This window comes from Gracilinanus agilis, chromosome 2, assembly GCF_016433145.1.
Source record: "Gracilinanus agilis isolate LMUSP501 chromosome 2, AgileGrace, whole genome shotgun sequence".
Lineage (NCBI taxonomy): Eukaryota > Metazoa > Chordata > Mammalia > Didelphimorphia > Didelphidae > Gracilinanus > Gracilinanus agilis.
This window is the reverse complement of record NC_058131.1, coordinates 287,196,678-287,214,330: the sequence shown is the minus strand read 5'-3', so window position 1 is coordinate 287,214,330 and position 17,653 is coordinate 287,196,678. Positions and strand designations below refer to the sequence as shown.

At 43.0% G+C, this 17,653-nt stretch overlaps 1 protein-coding gene across 1 annotated transcript in view; it reads right to left on the bottom strand.

Annotated features, from left to right (window-relative positions):
* Window positions 1-17,653, bottom strand: part of COL27A1 (collagen type XXVII alpha 1 chain) — a 268,921-nt gene that overhangs the window by 132,432 nt on the left and 118,836 nt on the right. The window contains exons 12-13 of the mRNA XM_044659702.1: window positions 11,621-11,674; window positions 8,768-8,812 (exon numbers count right to left, since the gene is read on the bottom strand). Coding sequence (XP_044515637.1) covers window positions 8,768-8,812; window positions 11,621-11,674 — 99 coding nt within the window. The remainder of the gene's footprint in view (window positions 1-8,767; window positions 8,813-11,620; window positions 11,675-17,653) is intronic.

Here is a 17,653-nt window from a genome sequence, read left to right as displayed (position 1 = left end):
GTTTCTGTTTTTAAATTCTTACTTTCTGTCTTAGAATCAAAACTAATTGTTGGTTCCAAGGCAGAAGAGTGGTAAGCGCTAGGCAATGGGGGTTGAGTGACTTGCCCAGGGTCACACAGCTAGAAAGTGTCTGAGGTCACAATTTAACCCAAAACTTTGGACCTGGTTCTCAATCCACTGAGCCATCTAACTGCCCCCTAGATCAGGCATTCTTAATCTGGGGTCTATAAATGAATTTTGGTGTAATTAATTTCTTTGGTAATCCTATGTATTTTATTTTATGCATTTAAAAACATTATTTTGAGAAGTCCACCAGACTGCCAAAGGAGTCCATGACACACCTTAAAAAGGCCAAGAATCCCTAACCTGGATGAACTTGAAAGCCTAAAAAAGGTCTAGGATCTACTTCCTCTAAGACATCTAGGTCAGTTGTCTCATTTCTGTGAGTTGCCTGGATTCTAGACCATTAGTGACCATATGAAGTATCTCCCATTAACTTGAAATTAACCTTTGGTATGAAATGATGCCACTGAGAAGTGGAAAAAACTGGCATCTAGGCCTTAATGAGGCTGCTCCCTCTGCAGGTATGGTTTTACCTTTGGTTCTAGGTTTAAAATCTCAGACATTGCAAAAGAGATCCAAATCTTCCAGCCCTGGGCTTCTTGTTGGGTCTCATTCCAGCTGAGCTACCCACCCCATTCTCCCCCTCCCACCCTGCCCCCATTCAACCCCTGTCAAGCTGGTTTAGCCAAGACAAGAACAGAAAAAGCAAACAGACTATAGAGGCTGACTCACTCTCCCCTTCCAACTACAAGACAGGGGCCCTCTTTGGGGGTAGACTTGGACAGCCTTGAACAGAAGACTTCAGCCATTGAGACCCACCTCAGTGTCCTTCCCTGGCATTAATGCCAGTTTCCAAGAGAGCAAAAAGTTGACCTATCCCTTCCAAGATCATCTCAAAAAAATCCATTCCAACATGGTATATTGTTCTAACCTATTTTCTACCTGCTTTGCCATTAGCTCACCACTTAAATGGTAGAATATGGCCAGAAAGAGGTAGATTGGGGACCAGAGTCCTTCCCCCCATCACTGGAGTGTGCCATTTGCTAACTCAGTGGAGCTTCTTCTCAAGTCAGCCTAAGTCAGCTTGGAGGTCTGAGAAAGAAAACAACATAGTCTTACTGACAGGGATTCAGATCCATATAACTTCCTCCGGTTCCACAACAGCCATGGAAGAATTCTCTTTCGACCTTGGGCTAGGGGGTATATAATGCTGGCTCAGGTCTTGGACCTTAAGCTCCTTCTCTTGGATTCACTCTTCACTTTTCTGGTGAGGCAAATGCTCTGTTAGAGCTCATCTGACTCCTCGGGGAGGAGGAATGAATGAAGGACTTTATTTTAAGTGACTCCTGGGGAAAAGACTTAGAGTAGCGGCCGGTATCTGCTTGAAAGAGAAATGTGGGCTCTGCCAGGCAAGAAGTCATGAGAACTGCAGCTTTGGGGCTGATTCACCAGACCCTGCAATCACGCTCCTATAAGAAGCTGTAACATACTGTCGCTTTTAGACCTGACAATACTAGCTCTGTGATTTGAGGCAAGTTATTTCACTTGCTTGGCATCCATCTCCTCACCTGAAAGATGAAGAGGTTGGACTTAGCCCTTAAGACAACTTCACAGTTCCAAATCTGTGATCTTATGATTTGAATAAATCAGTTCCTCCTCTCCCTGGGCCTCAGTTTCCCAAATGGAAAAAAGAGCGGGTTGATTTTGATGATTCCTAAGGTCCCTTCCTGCTCTACCATTCTATGGCTACCAGGGCTGAAGCAGGAACCCTCAAGAACACAGGCCTCTTTTCTTCCGAGTGCCAGCTGTAAAAGGCTTCCAGCTCATTAACTGCTAGGAAAGCCTGCTATTGATTGGACTTCAGCTGGTTGCTGAGGTATCTTCCCATCAGGAATTTGAGGCTTGTTTAAAAAAAACGAGAATCTGGATGGAGGAGAGAGGTGTTGGCTGTGTGGCAAAGCAAGCGAGGGAGGAAAACCTTTCAGAGGTTTGCATTTTAACAGGCTCCTGCTGCTTACACTCACTTTCTTCATAAAGGGAGCCAGTGACGGAGGGCCCAGCCTCTCTGGTGGTGTGTAAATAAACAGTGCTGGCTGGGCTGTAGGAATATTGCCTTAACCAGAGGCCATGCGGTTGGTTGCAGGCAACTGACAAGTCCTAAACGGGGAGCCTTCGGGAACACAGGCCCCCTTCTTCAGAGCTCTGGGCATAAAGGCTTCTTACACCGAGGCTGTAAACTTCAACGCCGTCCCTGTCCAACTCAGGCTCAGCACAAGGGACTCCAGGGACGTCTGATTCCCACTCGGGGGCTTCTGAGATCCAACCTCTACAGGCCCCACAGGGCCAAAAAAGCTCTGGAGGGCTGATGGCAGGAAAGAAACTCTATAGGAAGAGATGATCTGGCTGTGGAATTCAGGGGTTTAATTGAGAGCTCTCTCAGTGGTGACATTCATAAGTTCATGTAGGGTGGGTGGCTAGTGGAAGGCAGTCAACTTGTTTAGAGGGAAGATTGAATATTTATTGAATTCAATTCTATGCATGTGTGTGTATTATATATTATATATACATACAGATATATGCTTCTATCCACTAACTCTGCTACTATATATATGCATATATATATTTTAATTTTAATTAATTTATTTAATAACATAGAGTTAGTGGAAAGAAATCAATAAGACCTGGGTTCATATCCTGTCTCAGATACATACTGGCTGTTGACACTGAGAATAAGACTTAACTTCTTAGTTCTCTAGAAAACTCTAAGACCCTAAGTGGCAAAGAAAGTGCTGACCTGCACTAGAAGATGAAATTCCCTACACTAATGAAACCATGGGTCCAGTCCTTCACCCTATGTATCAGTTAAAGAGAAAAAAAGAAGGGCAGCTGGGTGGCTCAGTGGATAGAGAGTCAGACCCAGAGATGAGAGGTCCTGGGTTCAAATGTGGCTTTAGCCACTTCTTAGCTGTGAGACTCTAGGCAAGTCACTTAACCCCAATTTCCTAGCCCTTACTATTTTATTTTGTCTTAGAACAAATACATGAATTGATTCTAAGATGGAAAGTAAGGGTTTTGGTTTTGGTTTTAAAGAGAAAGAAGTTGATGTCCAAAAATATGGAAAAAAACAATTAGGAAATTTAGTAACTGGTTTTGTTTGTATGTCTATTGTCAACTCTAACCATTTGCCAAAATCAAGATGTGCTAGCTTCATTACAGAATGGTATTAAACAACATATATTGTCAAGTTTTCCACAACACCCAGGATAAGTCAACATTTTCCTAAATTGATACTAGCTATCAAGACATTGTTTCTTTCTTAGGCTAACAAATATTTCCTTTTTCCCAGCAGATACAGATCTGCATTTTTTTTTTTTTTTGCCAATCTTTAGGCATGGTGGATTGTCTTGTTTTAACCTACCCAGACAACACTATTTTTCCTTGAGGCACAGAAAAACCATAGCTTCCCTATAATATCCTTAGGAATTGTTTTTGAACGAGACAAGGCTATTTGCTGGAAACCTATGTAAGAGTCAGCTGCCCCAGTTAAAAAAAGATGGTATAAATGGAGTGACTAGGAATGGGGATTGTCTTAGGCTGGAGGCACCTCCTTTCTTTTCTCCTAGGAATAAACCAAAAATTACCCATTGTCCAGAGGCCTTCTACCTATATTAATTTATTGGACTGTCTGAGAGAGAGGAATTAAGTAGGCAAGTATTAACACCTCCGCTTTAAAAAGAAAATAAGCTGAAGGAACTTAAAGATAGCTCGATAATAGTTACATAACAAGTTAGAAACAGGTATGAACTAGGACCCAAGCTTCCCAGACCTCAGTGGGTCTAGTCTAGACCATTTTTCTACAAAACAACACTTTTTTTCTGTTTTGGACAAATTACAACTATTAATTTTTGGTCTTTTATTAAACATGGAGAGAATGATGCCTCTATGAACTTCTCTCAATAAATAAGAGCTTTCTAGAACCTCCAAATACCACGTTTTTGAATGACAGACTTTAATATAAGTCTTTTGTGGCCCCATCCCAAGGGAGTATAACTATTCAAATTCCTTAAAGGTCTTTGTTATTGAGGCCATAGTCCCACAACATGGACTTCCATGAGGTTTTGACATATATGCACAATGCCTATGGGTTTACCAGAAATAAGGCACTGAATTAATCTGAGTTGCCACTAAAATGGTTATTAATAAATGGAATTTTGATCCCCTCAGAAAAAAAAGCAACCAAACCACATCCTTCCTCCTAGTCTATGGAAAACCAGACTCATAATCTCTCCCTTTTCCTTTAGAAAAGTTAAAGGGCTCCTTCCTTCCACTGCTCCTCTGGGAAGCTGACTCCACTGGGACCAGAGCCTGGCATGTCTGCTACTCCTGCCTCCTGTTTTCCTGCAGCCAAGGCTTCCCCCAGGGAGGCCTGGGGAGTGGGCAGGGGGGTGGGGAACCTTCTTTGTATTGGAAGGTGGGCTCCTTCTAAGGGCCCTGGCAACGTGACAAGCCACAACCCTCTAGGGAGGAGAGAGACTTTAGAATTAGATAGGTTTCTTCTGCAAAAAAAAAAAAAAGGTCCCCATTGTTTTTCTCTATTCCTGCCTTCTCTGCTGGATTTTCCAGGGTGGTTACAACTCACACAGTCAAGTGAATTTTAGTAGGGAAAGAACTGAAGTCCAAGGCAGCATCAGAGAATTTTTCATTTGCAGTGTTCCCTTCCCCCTCTGCCTTCTCTCTCTCTCTCTCTCTACCCCCCCACCCCGCCCCCCCAGTAAGAGAGGGCAGTGAGACGGAAGGAGTGTCTCCAGCAAAAAAGGTCCATTGTATCCCAGGCTTCTCCTGGGATCCTTGTTTGAGAAGGGCAGTCATTTCCATAGCTCTGCCACATTTCACGCCTTGGCAGCTGAGCTTAGTCTAGGGAAAAGTACCCTGGCCCAGGAATTGGCAGCTCTGGGCTCCAGTCTCACACCTCTACCTCTGAGTCAGTGTGCAACCTTACAGAGAAAAGTCGCTTTGCTCCTTTTTGGTGCCTCACTTTCCTCATTTGTCAACTGTATTTTCCCCTCATCTCTCTCCTTCACCATGACTTCTAGCCCCAAGCCCTACATAACTGAATATTTTCAGAATAAAGTAGACAATTCTTAAGGTCCTTTGCCAGCTCCAATTCTGGGATTCTATGAAATATATCCACTACAAAGCAAACATGGGCCATCTGTCTTGACTCTAGAAAAGGCTTGAAGGGGACATGACCAGAGATTTCAAATATCTAGTAGGCTATCATTTGGAAAAGGGAGCCAATTTTTCCTCTCTGGCTTTAAATGGGAGCTAAAACCAAAGTATAGAGCGAGGACCCCCAGTATGTGCTCCATGAGACTTTTATACATGAATTTATATATAATTTTATACTTTTTACGCATTGATGTTTTCAATTTCCACAATGGGTCCTAGACCTAGCAGATAGGATGACAGCTATCTCGAAAAAAAACAAACAACATTAAATTGGAGAGCATTTCCATTTCTAAGGTGAAAACCTGTAACGAGGGGTCTCTTTCTAGCATCAGCTTCTGGAGGGAAACCCTGACTGTCTCTTGCCCATTCTATCAGGGTCTAACGTGTCCCAGGCTGTAGAGGAACAGTGACTGGGGTGGCTGATGCATGTGGTGCTCTTTTCAACTTTTCTCTCCACCCTGCTGGCTCCAGCAAACATTGGGAGACCAACCCCTTCGCCTGACCGGGTCGACTTAAAGAGAAAATCAGTCTGCTGGGGGAGGCACCAATAGCCTTTGCAGCGGGGTGACTTTGGTGCTCCTTAATTATGCCCAAGATGTAGGTGGTCCCTTCACACAGCTGTTTTCTCAACTGCAGGAGATGCAGAAACCTGCCCACAGCTGGCCAGCAGGATGTCTGGGATTCTCGTTAAAGCAAAAGCTGGAAGGAACAATTACTCAAACTGTCTCCCCTCTCTCCACGACAATGGTAGCAGACCTCCTGTCGATACAGAATATGCTGGCTCCAGCCCAGGTCCTGACAGCTCACCCCACTTAATGACTACCGTATTGCCTTCTACAACCAACCCACTCCACTTCATTCTCTGCGTTTGCCAATCCCCAAGGCACCGAGCGTGAGCCCAACCCAGTGCTCCCAGTAGAAAAGAAAGAAGAGAGTGCATGGTGGCCTCTGGAGGATGGGTCTTGGGTAAAGCGATGCTACTCTGCTCTACAGGTCTGGGATGGCACTAGAAAAACGCAGTCATATAGTCCTCCAATATCAGTTGGGAAACTGGTTCTTCTTCCTATCGCCAGTACCTCAAACCTTAAGCAAGTTCCATAATCCTTCCTGAGTTGTCCTATCTCTGGATCTGCAAATCTTCCAGGAAATCATTCCTCCCCAGCTTGGGATGGGAAAGAATGACTAAGAGATGACTGAAGGTACCTGGTCTGAATACAGCCTCAGCATTCTTTATAAGTGGTCACAACTTAAAAGTTCCCATTAGGTCAGATGCAACAAAGACCTCAGTGGTAACATGGGGGCCAGTGACCAGTTGAAATCCCATGTTTTCTTCAAGAATGCAGTAGACAACTATGAGTCTGGGTTGGTTCAGAGCAGAGGAATAGAGAAGATGTCTCTTTTTGTTTGTTTGTTTATTTTTTTTTGAAATTTATTTTTGTTGAACTGAATTGATTGCCAACCCTGAGTGTTTGGCAGAGGCCTCTCCTATGATCCCTAAGGTCAGCAGTGAGGTAATTACTGGGTCCTCCAGGCCATTCTCAAAATGTAGCTCCAAGATGTGCATGCACACACACGTATACCCACTGGAAATCTAAAGAATCTGAATCCTAGTTCTGCTACCTACTACCTGTATGACTTTGAGTCAGACACTTCTCCATGATAAGCCTAAATTTCCTCATCTGTGAAATTGAGGGGATTGGATGAGATGATCTCTAAGGTAGCCTTCTCGGTCGAAACCTGTTCCTGTGGTCTCATTGTCCTAACTGACCACTTGCTGGATCTCCTTTGATCCACCCAATAACCCCTCAAAGTAAGTACTAGGGTATTAGGAAATCCTATTTTGCAGATGAAGAAACTAAGGCTGAGAGGTTACTTAGTCATCTTTTAGGAATCTTTCTCATCCCCATTTGGGGAAGAGGGAAGATTTCCTGGAAGATTTACAGATCCAAAGACTCTGTGGGAGAGGGTATTATGGATCTTGCTTGAGGGCTTGGACAATGACATTTCCAAACGCCTTCCTGGGCAGTAGGATAATTCAATACATACACTTGCCATCTCCAGTTTCTTGCCTGGGTCCAGTGATCCATGACCTGACCACTGGACCAGGAAGAGAAGGCAAAGGGAAACATTTCTCTCGGTTGTGGCTGCAGTCACCCACAGTTGGCAGCCTCTTAGGGCTAAATGGCATGGGGTTTTAATAGACTCAGACCATCAGAGTTTAAAAAAAGGAGGAGGGGCTTGGGCCAAAACACCAAATCTCAGAACTGGAAGGAGCCTTCGAAAGCATATAATCCAACAGAGAGGACAGGCAGAGACTGAGGCTTCAGTTCCAGGAATAAGCTGAGCTGGTAATGGAATCAAGGAATTTGACTCTCTTCTTTTCTAAGGATGATCTTTCACCTTACTGGTGTCAGTAGCCAGAGGTTCTATAAATGCTTACTGTGGGGAAAACCCTAAGACTCAAGAAGGCTGGGTTCTCTAGGGCCATGTTTCAGGGAAGGAATTTTTCCTGAAAGGAATCTCTCCCCAACCCAGATTCAGTGTCAGAGCACTGAACCTCTTCTCACATTGCTCTCCACAGAGAGCCATAGGTGAATTCTAGAGAGTAACAGACACTTTGCAAGAATTGCCTGAAGTCACATAGCAAAGTGTGAACCCAAGTCTCTTGAGATTCCAGTCTGGGACATTCTTTGGCCTTGTAGATCCCCCAAAAGGCCCAGGACTAGGGGGATAATGGCTTTGTTGGGAAGGGGATGATTTAACTAATTAGATGACAGCATAGTCAAAAGACAGAAGTAGCTATCAGCCAAATAGAGACAGGTATAGAGACATCTGATTTGGGCTCACCCCAGCAAACTCCTGGACCCCTCTAGTCTAAGGGTTCTTATCTTGAGGCCCATGGACTTTTAAAAAATTGTGACAAATGTATTTCAATGGAATTGGTCTCCTATGTAATTCAATCCTTTGTACTTCTATGCATTTAAGAACATTACCCTGAGAAGGGGGTGGTTCATGGGTTTCAGACGGCTAAAAGGTCCATGCCACAAAAAAGGTGAAGAACTTTGGATTTAACCCAACTTCTTCCTCTTACAAAGGAGGGAACTGAAGAAGGCAAATTACCTTACCCAAGGTCACATCATGAACTCTCTGTATGGCTCTGGTCTTCCATTGAAATTTAGACTAGAAACCTTAGGGTTATAGCTGCAGAGAAAACTCCCCCACCCCCATTCTCCCTAAAGAGTCACTGGGACTAAAGGAAATGCAGAAGTTGAGACCCAGAGAAAGTTAGCTCACTTAACCAAGGTTCTTCAGCTAGAGATGAGAAGCCAAGTCTCCTGCCTTTCACGCCCCTGTTCTGTGCATTATACAAAGCTGTCCCTCCCAAAAAGAAGTTGTTCCAATCTATTCCCTTCTTCTTGTTCCCAGGTCCCCAGCTCAGGCCATTTGATCTATTAGGTTATATTCTCATACTTACAATAAGTCCATGAACTCCAGGTGGGCCTGGGGCACCCAGTTCTCCCTAAAAGTGAAAGAAAATCAACATAGGTAAGGTGCATAGATAGAGATGCCAAGGGATCGGGCGCTGTTGGGGGAATCGTAGCACTCCCACTCCCATCTTGGGATGCTATTTTCCTGAGTCAGACACCCAGAGAGGGAATTACAACAACAATAATAGTTCATACTTACATATTGCTTTAAGTTTTGCAAAGCACTTGATATACATCATCTCATTTATCCCTCATGACAACCCTTCTTGATATGAACTGATATTAAACACTTTTACAGATAAAGAAATTGAGGCTAAAAGGTTAAATGACTTGCCCAAGGTTACAACAACAAGTATTGGAGCCAGGATTTGAATCTGGGTCCCTCTTGGTTCCAAGTCTAGCACTCATGTGTTGCAGTAGCCCTCGGTGCCTCTCTAGACAGATGGTTTATGGCGGTATCCCCATGGTTCTGCAGACAACTCAGCAGAGAGAGATGAAAGTAGAATTCTGGAGGCAGGTAGGTAGCACAGTAGAGAGAGCACAAGGTCTGGAGGCAGGAGGACCTGGGTACAAATATGGCCTCAGACACTTCTTAACTGTGCAACCCTGGGTAAGTCACTTAATCCCAATTGCTTAGCTCTTACTGCTTTTCTGCTTTGAAACTAATTCTTAATATCAATTATAAGACAGAAGGTAAAGGTTTAAAAAAAGAATAAAGGTGTCAAATAAAAGTAAGGTATGAATAATGCCACCATCAATAAATAATTATAAATTGTATTGAGTTATCTTTGTCACTATATCTGCTAGCTGAGATGGCCTAATGGCTGGGTTAGTAGGACAAGAGCCCTGTTATCTTCTTTTTGACTGGGAACACTTCCAGCTCCTTTGTATGTGAGCTAGACTGGTTAAGAATTATTATCCCTTGAGACTGGAAAAGTGAATTAACTTGCCCAGGACCACACACCTATTAGAACCCAAGTCTCTTGACTCTCAGTCCAGAGCTCTATCACTACGTTATACCACAAATATGACAAGTTCCTCGGAGGGAGCTCCTTTACCAAAACGAGATACTGTTTTTCATTATTTGTTATTAAATGACATAATGAGAAATATTTTAAAATCACTCGTGATTCTTCATTTCAGGCATATGAGAGTGAATGATGAATGGAACTTTGTGGGAGAGGGGAGAAGACAAGCCAAAAGCCAGACCCCTCCAGGATGGGCACAGCTGGGCACAGCTGTTTAGGACAGGAAGTAAAGCAATATCTTTGTCTCCCTGCCTCCTCAGGAAGGACTTGGAGAAGACTCAGTGTTGCACACAGACCCAGCTGAGATCCTGGCTCTCCTCATCCCTCCCAGCATCAAGCTCTGAAATCTCTTGGGTATTCAGCCCAATCCAAAGCCCTAGGTTGGCTGCCCAAAGAAGAGGAAGCATTTGAAAAAGGGTCCCAGACCCTGGGGCAGGCTGACCTGGCTCTGTGGTTAGCAATTCTGGAGCCAAAAATCTCAGACCAAATTTGAACAGCCTCTGCATTTGGAGGATTCCAATTATTTGTAAACTCTCCACCCCATTCTTATAGAAGGGGGTGATTTCCCTATACTGCAAGTGGCTTCCATTTAGTAGCCACCGCTGGCCGTAAATATTTAGAGAATGTGTTCAGACGACAATGACCACCTGGCTCAGCCTTGTCCCCAGTTCCCCTGGTGTGGAGCTGCTCTTGGCTTTAAAGAGGCACGGACATCTTTGGAGTCCAGATAAGATGCTCCCAGAGGGCAAACCAAGGTCTTCTCACACCATATTCTCTTGGCACTGAGGAAGCATCAGGGCTCAAGCCCTAGACACTCTGCACCCAGCCTTCTTTCTAGTCTGTGACTGGTCAACCCTAGGGAAGCCACTTGATTCTTTTCAGCCTAGAAGAAATCTTGGGGATTATGATATCCTCCAACCCACTCCAATGAATAGAAAAGGAAGCTGAGGCCTAGAAAGGGGAAATGATTTGCTGAGCATCACAAAAGGAATGGTAGTTAGGAACCTGGACCTCCTTGAACCACTACCTCTCGTGCCTCCAGGTGGGCAGAGTGAATAGAATGATGGTTCTCAAGGCAGGAAGAAATGAATTCAAATCTCACCTAGAATATTTACTATTTGTGTGACCCTGGGCAAATCACTTAATTTCTTTTTGCTTTGATTTCCTCAGTGGAAGAATGAGAATAATAGCACCTACCTCTCAGAGTTGTTTTGAGAATCAAATGAGATAATATTTATTTAGCACATACCTGGCACATAGTAAGCACTTCCTAGATATTTCTTCCTTCTCTTCCCCTAAACTGTTGATACCCATAAGGGGATGGGACACAAAACTTGTTGGGTAAGATTTCATTTCTTTCCCAGTTCCAGTCTGATCTCTTTCAGCTCACAGATGTACCAAGGGCCATAATCAGACCACAGGCCATAGAAACTTTCTCTATTAGTAGTGTAGTGTACCCAGTCTGGGGTGGGGCCCCAACATAAATGGAAATGAAGAGAGGGAAAGGTCTCAGGGGAAGGGAACAGAAAGATATGAATACTGGAAAACTTACGTGTAAATTTGTTATCAAAATAAAATAAATATAAATCTTTAAAAAAGAAAGATATGAACACCTTGGATCTGCTTGTTAGATTTTAAGTCAAACAGTAGAATTAGCAGTACGTGGCAAAGCGGCTTTATATCAACAAATATGCTTCTCTCTGTGGCTTCCCTGATCCAGAAGCAGACAGTTTCTCTCTCCTCTCCATAATCAACTCCCTTCCTCCTCATCTCAGACCTAATGTTCTCTCTACGTTGTCTCCTGACACTTACAGGGTTGCCATCCAATCCAGGGGGTCCTCTTTCCCCAAAGTCTCCAGGAAATCCCTAAAAAGATAAGAGAAAGAGGAAAATTAAGCCAAAATGTAAATATAGACCATTGATGTCACTCCAGATCTAGCCCACACAGTGTCTTGGGGGCAAGGAGTAGTGGTAGCACAATGCCACACAAGGACAAGTTCCCATTTTATTCCCACTCCTTTATTCCAAAGGTTAGAGCACCCCATCTCATCCTCCTCCAAGGAGGCAACATAGAATTTTAGAATTGTATTGTAACAGAAAGAACATAAGAAATAGAAGATCTGGGTACAACCTGGGGCAAGTCACTTCACTTGGTTTCCTCCTCAATAAAAGGAAAGGATTAGTTTAAGCAACTTTTAACGCCCCTTCCAGCTAGAACTCTGTAATGTGGTAAACCTATGAAATTAAAAGAACCTTAGAGGTCAACTAATCCAGTCCTTTATTTTTACAATCAAGGAAGTTAAGATCCAGAGGGGAAGTAACTTGCCCAAGATCACACAAGTGGTTAACAGTAGCATTAGGTCTAGAATCTAGGTGCCCTGGAATATGGAAATATGTATTGCATATGAAAGCACTGGTATATAGTAGGCAACTACATATTGCCTTGGGGAGAGAGAAGAAGGAGGAAAAGAATCCAAGTCAGAAAATAATTGTTAAAAGTTGTTTTTACATGGGGATTGAATATATATAATCTAGGTCCCTTGATTACCAATCTAGAGCTCTAAGGATATATTTGTAAATCTTGGGCCATTTACAAGGAAATCTAGGGGATCATAGGCTCATAGATTTAAAGCTAGAATGGATCTTGAAGCCATCAAGTTCAACCACTTCATTTTACAAATGAGGAAACTGAGGCCCAGATAAGTCATGCCAGTGGTATCAAAATCAAACAGAAAGGGTGGGGAACACTAAATAGCCAATAATAAAGACCTAACTGGGTCATGTATTGACTTAGAAAACCACAACTTAACATTTATGTCTTGTGTTTTTTTGTTAAATATTTCCTAATTACATTTTAATCTGGTTTCCCAAACTCAGCAGTGTTGAGGGCCACAGTCCCAAATGAACATTATCCATATTTCACGTATTTATTTATTTTATTCTTTTACTGTGCTTTGATTTATTTTGTTAAATATTTCCCAAATACATTTTCATCTGGTTTCCCACACTCAGCAGGGTTATGGGCTGCATGCTTAACACCTGTGACTTGCCCAAGGTCACACATGCAGAATTTGGCAGAATCTGAATCCAGACTCTCCAACTCTAGAGGCAGCGATCTTCCTACTGCTTCTTCTCACTAGAGTTCTCATTAGTTTAATACTGATAAATCCTGGGCGTATAGCCCAGGATTTATCAGACCCTAAGACCTGAGTGTAAGTCATGTGTGTGAAGTGTACCAAGAGGGAAAAGAAGCTCAAAAAGGAAGCTTTAGAGTTCAGGGGCACTGCCAAGGGGGAAGGTCTTGGCTCTGGCAAGCCCTCTATGTCCCCGAGTTAGGGCTCCATCCTACTCTATGGACAAAAGCCAGGCCTTTGAACCAAGGAGGCCATGTCAAGCATGGGAAGCCCCACTGGAGTGAGGGGACAGTTTCATTCTGACTTCAAAAGGGAGACAGAAGACCAGTTTGGGACTAAATGAAACCCAATATTTTCCCCTTCTTGAATTTAATCCATTGTGTTTTCCAGGGGAAATTTAATAAAAAACAAACCACATGTTTTTCTAACTAAGTAAAGCCTGAACTACTCAAACAAAATAAGATTCATGTTGGAGAGTAATTCAGACTCTTGTTTCTAGGGCTAATAGAAGAATAAAATAAATACATTAAACCCAAATTTTTAAGAGCACTGAGCACTGATGAACTAAGAACTTGAAACATTTGCAATTCCATGCTGTTCTATTTCCCCTCACCCAAACTCACCTTGGCTTCCATTTAAATGCTTCTTTCTCAAAGAACCTCTCTAGGCTCAATGGAAGAGGATAGAGATGGGGTGAAATTCATATTCCCATAACTAATGCCTCCACCACCTCCCAACTGCCCTTCAAAAAATGGAAGCCATAAGACAGGATGGCGCTGAGCCTTTGCTCATGGTTAACATTTAAGTTCAATTGTTCCAGCTTTTTGCAAACATTAAATGTGCCATGCCCTGCCTTCGACAGCAGAAGAGGAATCCTACAGAAGTGCTTGAGGCATGTGGACAAATGTGGAACTATTATACTCAAAAAAGGCACAAAAGTGGCCAGAGGCAAGGACCCAGCAATACCACCACTAAGTATATGCTCCAAGGAGGTCAGAAACAGCAGGGAGATCTCATGTATGCAAAAGTATTTGCTGTGGCACTTTTTGTAAAAGGAAAGAACTAGAAGGAAAATGAGTGCCCAAGAATGGGACGATGCTTGAACAGATTGTAGTATGTGGATATAATAGTATATTATTGTACCATAAGAAATGATAAATATGAAGAATTCAGAGAATCTGGGGAAGACTTTTATGAACTGTTAAAGAGTGAAAAAAGAAGGAACCAGGCAAATGACCATAATAATAAAAAATAGCTCTGAAAGACTTCTGATCTATGATGAATGCTTAAACTAGTCATGGTAATGAGAAAACCAGGTCCCTAATAGATCAGAGCAGCCAAGTGGTACAAAGCATAGAGTGCCAGGTTTGGAGTCAGGAAGATTCTTCTTATTAGTAATTAGTATTAGTATTAGTAATAACTCTAAGACAGAAAGGCAAGCAAAGGCAAATGGGGCTAATGGACTTGTACAGGGGTCACCCAGCTAGGAAATATCTAAGACCAGATTTGAATCCACATCTTTCTGACTCTAGGCCTGCCATTCCAACTACTGTGCTACCTAGCTGTTCCAATAGTGACTTTTTAAAAAAGCATCAATAACATTTTTTGAAATTAAGGAAGGGCCACCATGATTGACTCAACCCTGACCCCAGCTCATCTAGTTTCAGATTCTGCCTCTCAGGCTCTCTCTATGTGCTAAGGAGGCAGCAAAGTACAATGGAAAGAACATCAGATTTTGAATGAAAGGACTTGGGTTCAAATTCTAGACTTGCTACTTAGTATGTAGTCTTTCATTTTCTTGTCTTGTCTTTTTTTTTTAAACCCTTACCTTCCACCTTAGAATCAGTACTGTGTATTGGCTCCAAGGCAGAAGAGCAGTAAGGGCTAGGCAATGGGGGTTAAGTGACTTGCCCAGGATCACACAGCTAGGAAGTGTCTGGGGCCAGGTTTGAACCTAGAACCTTCCATCTCTAAGCCTGGCTCTCCATCCACTGAGCTACCCAACTGTCCCCAGGCTTTTCACTTTCTAAGCTACAGATTCCTCACCTGTAAAAGAAAGTGGTAGGAATAGATAGCCTCTAAGTTTCCTTCCTAATTTAAGTTCGTGCTTTTTAAAAGACCCTTTCTTTCTGTCTTGGAATTGGTACTAAACATTGATTCTAAGGCAGAAGAGCAATAAAAGTTAGGCAATGGGGTAAGTAATTTGCCTACGGTTACCCAGCTAAGAAGTGTCTGAGGCCACATTTGAATCCAGATCCTCCTCTCTCCAGGTCTGACACTCTATCCTCTGAGCCACCCAGCTGCCCTAAATTAATGATGAATTGAGCCCTAAAATTTATATTATCTCCAAGTCCCATTGGATGGAGACTTGGGAACCTCAGTTCAAGTTATAATTGGTGTCCCTAGTCAATTGCGTTACGTTGGTACCCCCTCTGTGCCTTACTTTCCTCATCTGAAAATAGAAAGCTGAGTACAATAGTGGAGAGAGCACCAGCTATGGAATCAGAGGATTTGGGTTTAAATCCAACCTCTGACCCCTATTACCTCAGGAAAAGTCGCTTGACTGCTCAGTGCCTCAGTTTCCTCATCTATAAAATGATGGGTTTGGAAGGCCTCCAAATTCTCTTTCAGCCCTAGATCTATGATCCAACTTTTCTGAGCTGGTAGACAGGATAAATGTTAGCATCCCCTCTAATTCAAGATTCTAGCGTCTCCCTAGTTCAGCTGGGTTACACCCTCTTCCCCAGGACTAGCCTAGCCTCAAAGCTGATATGGAGAGAAGGAGCGAGAAGGAGTGAACAAAACGGTCCCAGAATGATGTCTCAGAATCAGCTTTGGGAGTTTGGAGGAAAGTAAAAGGACAGTCTGATGCTCGTTCAGGACACAGGACTGGCAGGCACTGGAAGGATTATGAATGGGCTCATGGGGCAGTTACAGCACAAAGAACACGCTGGGGCTGGTGTTCCCAACAGGCTGTCTTCTCCTACTGCAGCTCAGGTTACATCCTGGTGGGTCCCTCTGGACTTCAGAGCAGGGATGGAAGGAAACTGTGAACAATTCTCCTGCAGAAAGGCAAGGCTTTGGAAGCACAAGGGTCAATGTGATTGCCCCTTGCCCTTTCTGGGACAGTTGCTCTACTTGGCATGGGGAACATAGAGATGTTCCTTGGCCCATCTGAGAGGGATGCATGTAGCAGAAAGGATCAACTTTCCACCAACATCCAGCGAGTCTGACCACTATTGATCTCATGACCCACTGAAGAAAGATGAGTGAGTGGCCAAAGAGTGGCATCTTCCTTCAAGTCCAAGCTAATATACTGCCTTAGGCTTTCTTGTTGCCCCTTAATGCTAGTGCCTTCCCTTGATTAATTATCTTCAATTTATCTTTCAATTCCTAGTCTTGTTTGTACGTAGGTATTTACATGTTATCTCCCTCATTTGGCTATAGGCTCCTGTTGTCTTTGTTTGTATCCCCAGTCCTTGGCACATAGTAAGTACTTAATAAATGCTTATTGACTAATTAATTGACTGCCTGGCCTTCTTTTGGAAATGTTATCCCCACTGGCTTCCTTCTTCACCTGTTAAATTTCCTTCCCAGTGCCAAAGGACAAGTTACAAAGTCAATAAATATCAGAGCTGGATGGGACTTTAGAACACAGAATTTCAGAGCTAGAAGAAATCCAAGAGATCACCTAGTCCAAAGCCTTAATTTTACAGATGAGGAAATCAAGAACCAGAGAAGTGACAACTTGAATTGAGTTGGGATCCAGGTACTGTCTCCATATCCTCCAGGGGCTCAGAATTCTTTAGGAGGGGGTAACTTGAACCCATTCATTCAATCACTCATTCATCAAGCATTTGTTAAATGACTACTATGGTCCTCTTTGAAAACAAAGGACAAATGACAACAAAATCTATGTGCCAGGCACTGAGCTAGCTTTGGAGATCCAAAGACAAAAAATGGTGTTCGTCCTTAAGGGGTTTACATTCTCTCAAGAGTGACAGGAGCACAGATAAGCAAATGCAGAATATATGCAAACAAAATACAAAATAATAGCAGATGGGGATGCAGAGTCAGAGCAACACTATGACCAGGTTTTGTATTTCACAGACTTCTGGGGGCAACTAGATGGTTCGGTGTATCAAAAACCAGGTCCTGCACTAATACACTGCTGGTGGAATTGAATTAATCCAACCATTCTGGAGGGCAATTTGGAACTATGCCCAAAGGGTTTTAAAAGACTACATGCCCTTTGATCCAGCCATACCACTGCTGCGTTTTTACCTCAAAGAGATAATAAGAAAAACATTTATAGCCCTACTCTTGGTGGTGGCAAAAAATTGGAAAATGAGGGGGTGCCCCTTGATTGGGAATAGCTGAACAAATTGTGGTATCTGTTGGTGATGGAATACTATTGTGCTCAAAGGAATAATGAACTGGAGGAATTCCATGTGAACTGGAAGAACCTCCAGAAATTGATGCAGAGTGAAAGGAGCAGAACCAGGAAAACATTATACAGAGACTGATACACTGTGGCACAATTGAATGTAATGTACTTCTTTACTAGCAGCAATGCAATGATCCAGGACAATCCAGAGGAACTTATGAGAAAGAATGCTATCCACATCCAAAGAAAGAACCGTGGGAGCAGAAATGCAGAAGAAAAAGATATGATTGGGGTTTTGGAGTCAAAAGATCACTCTATTGCAAA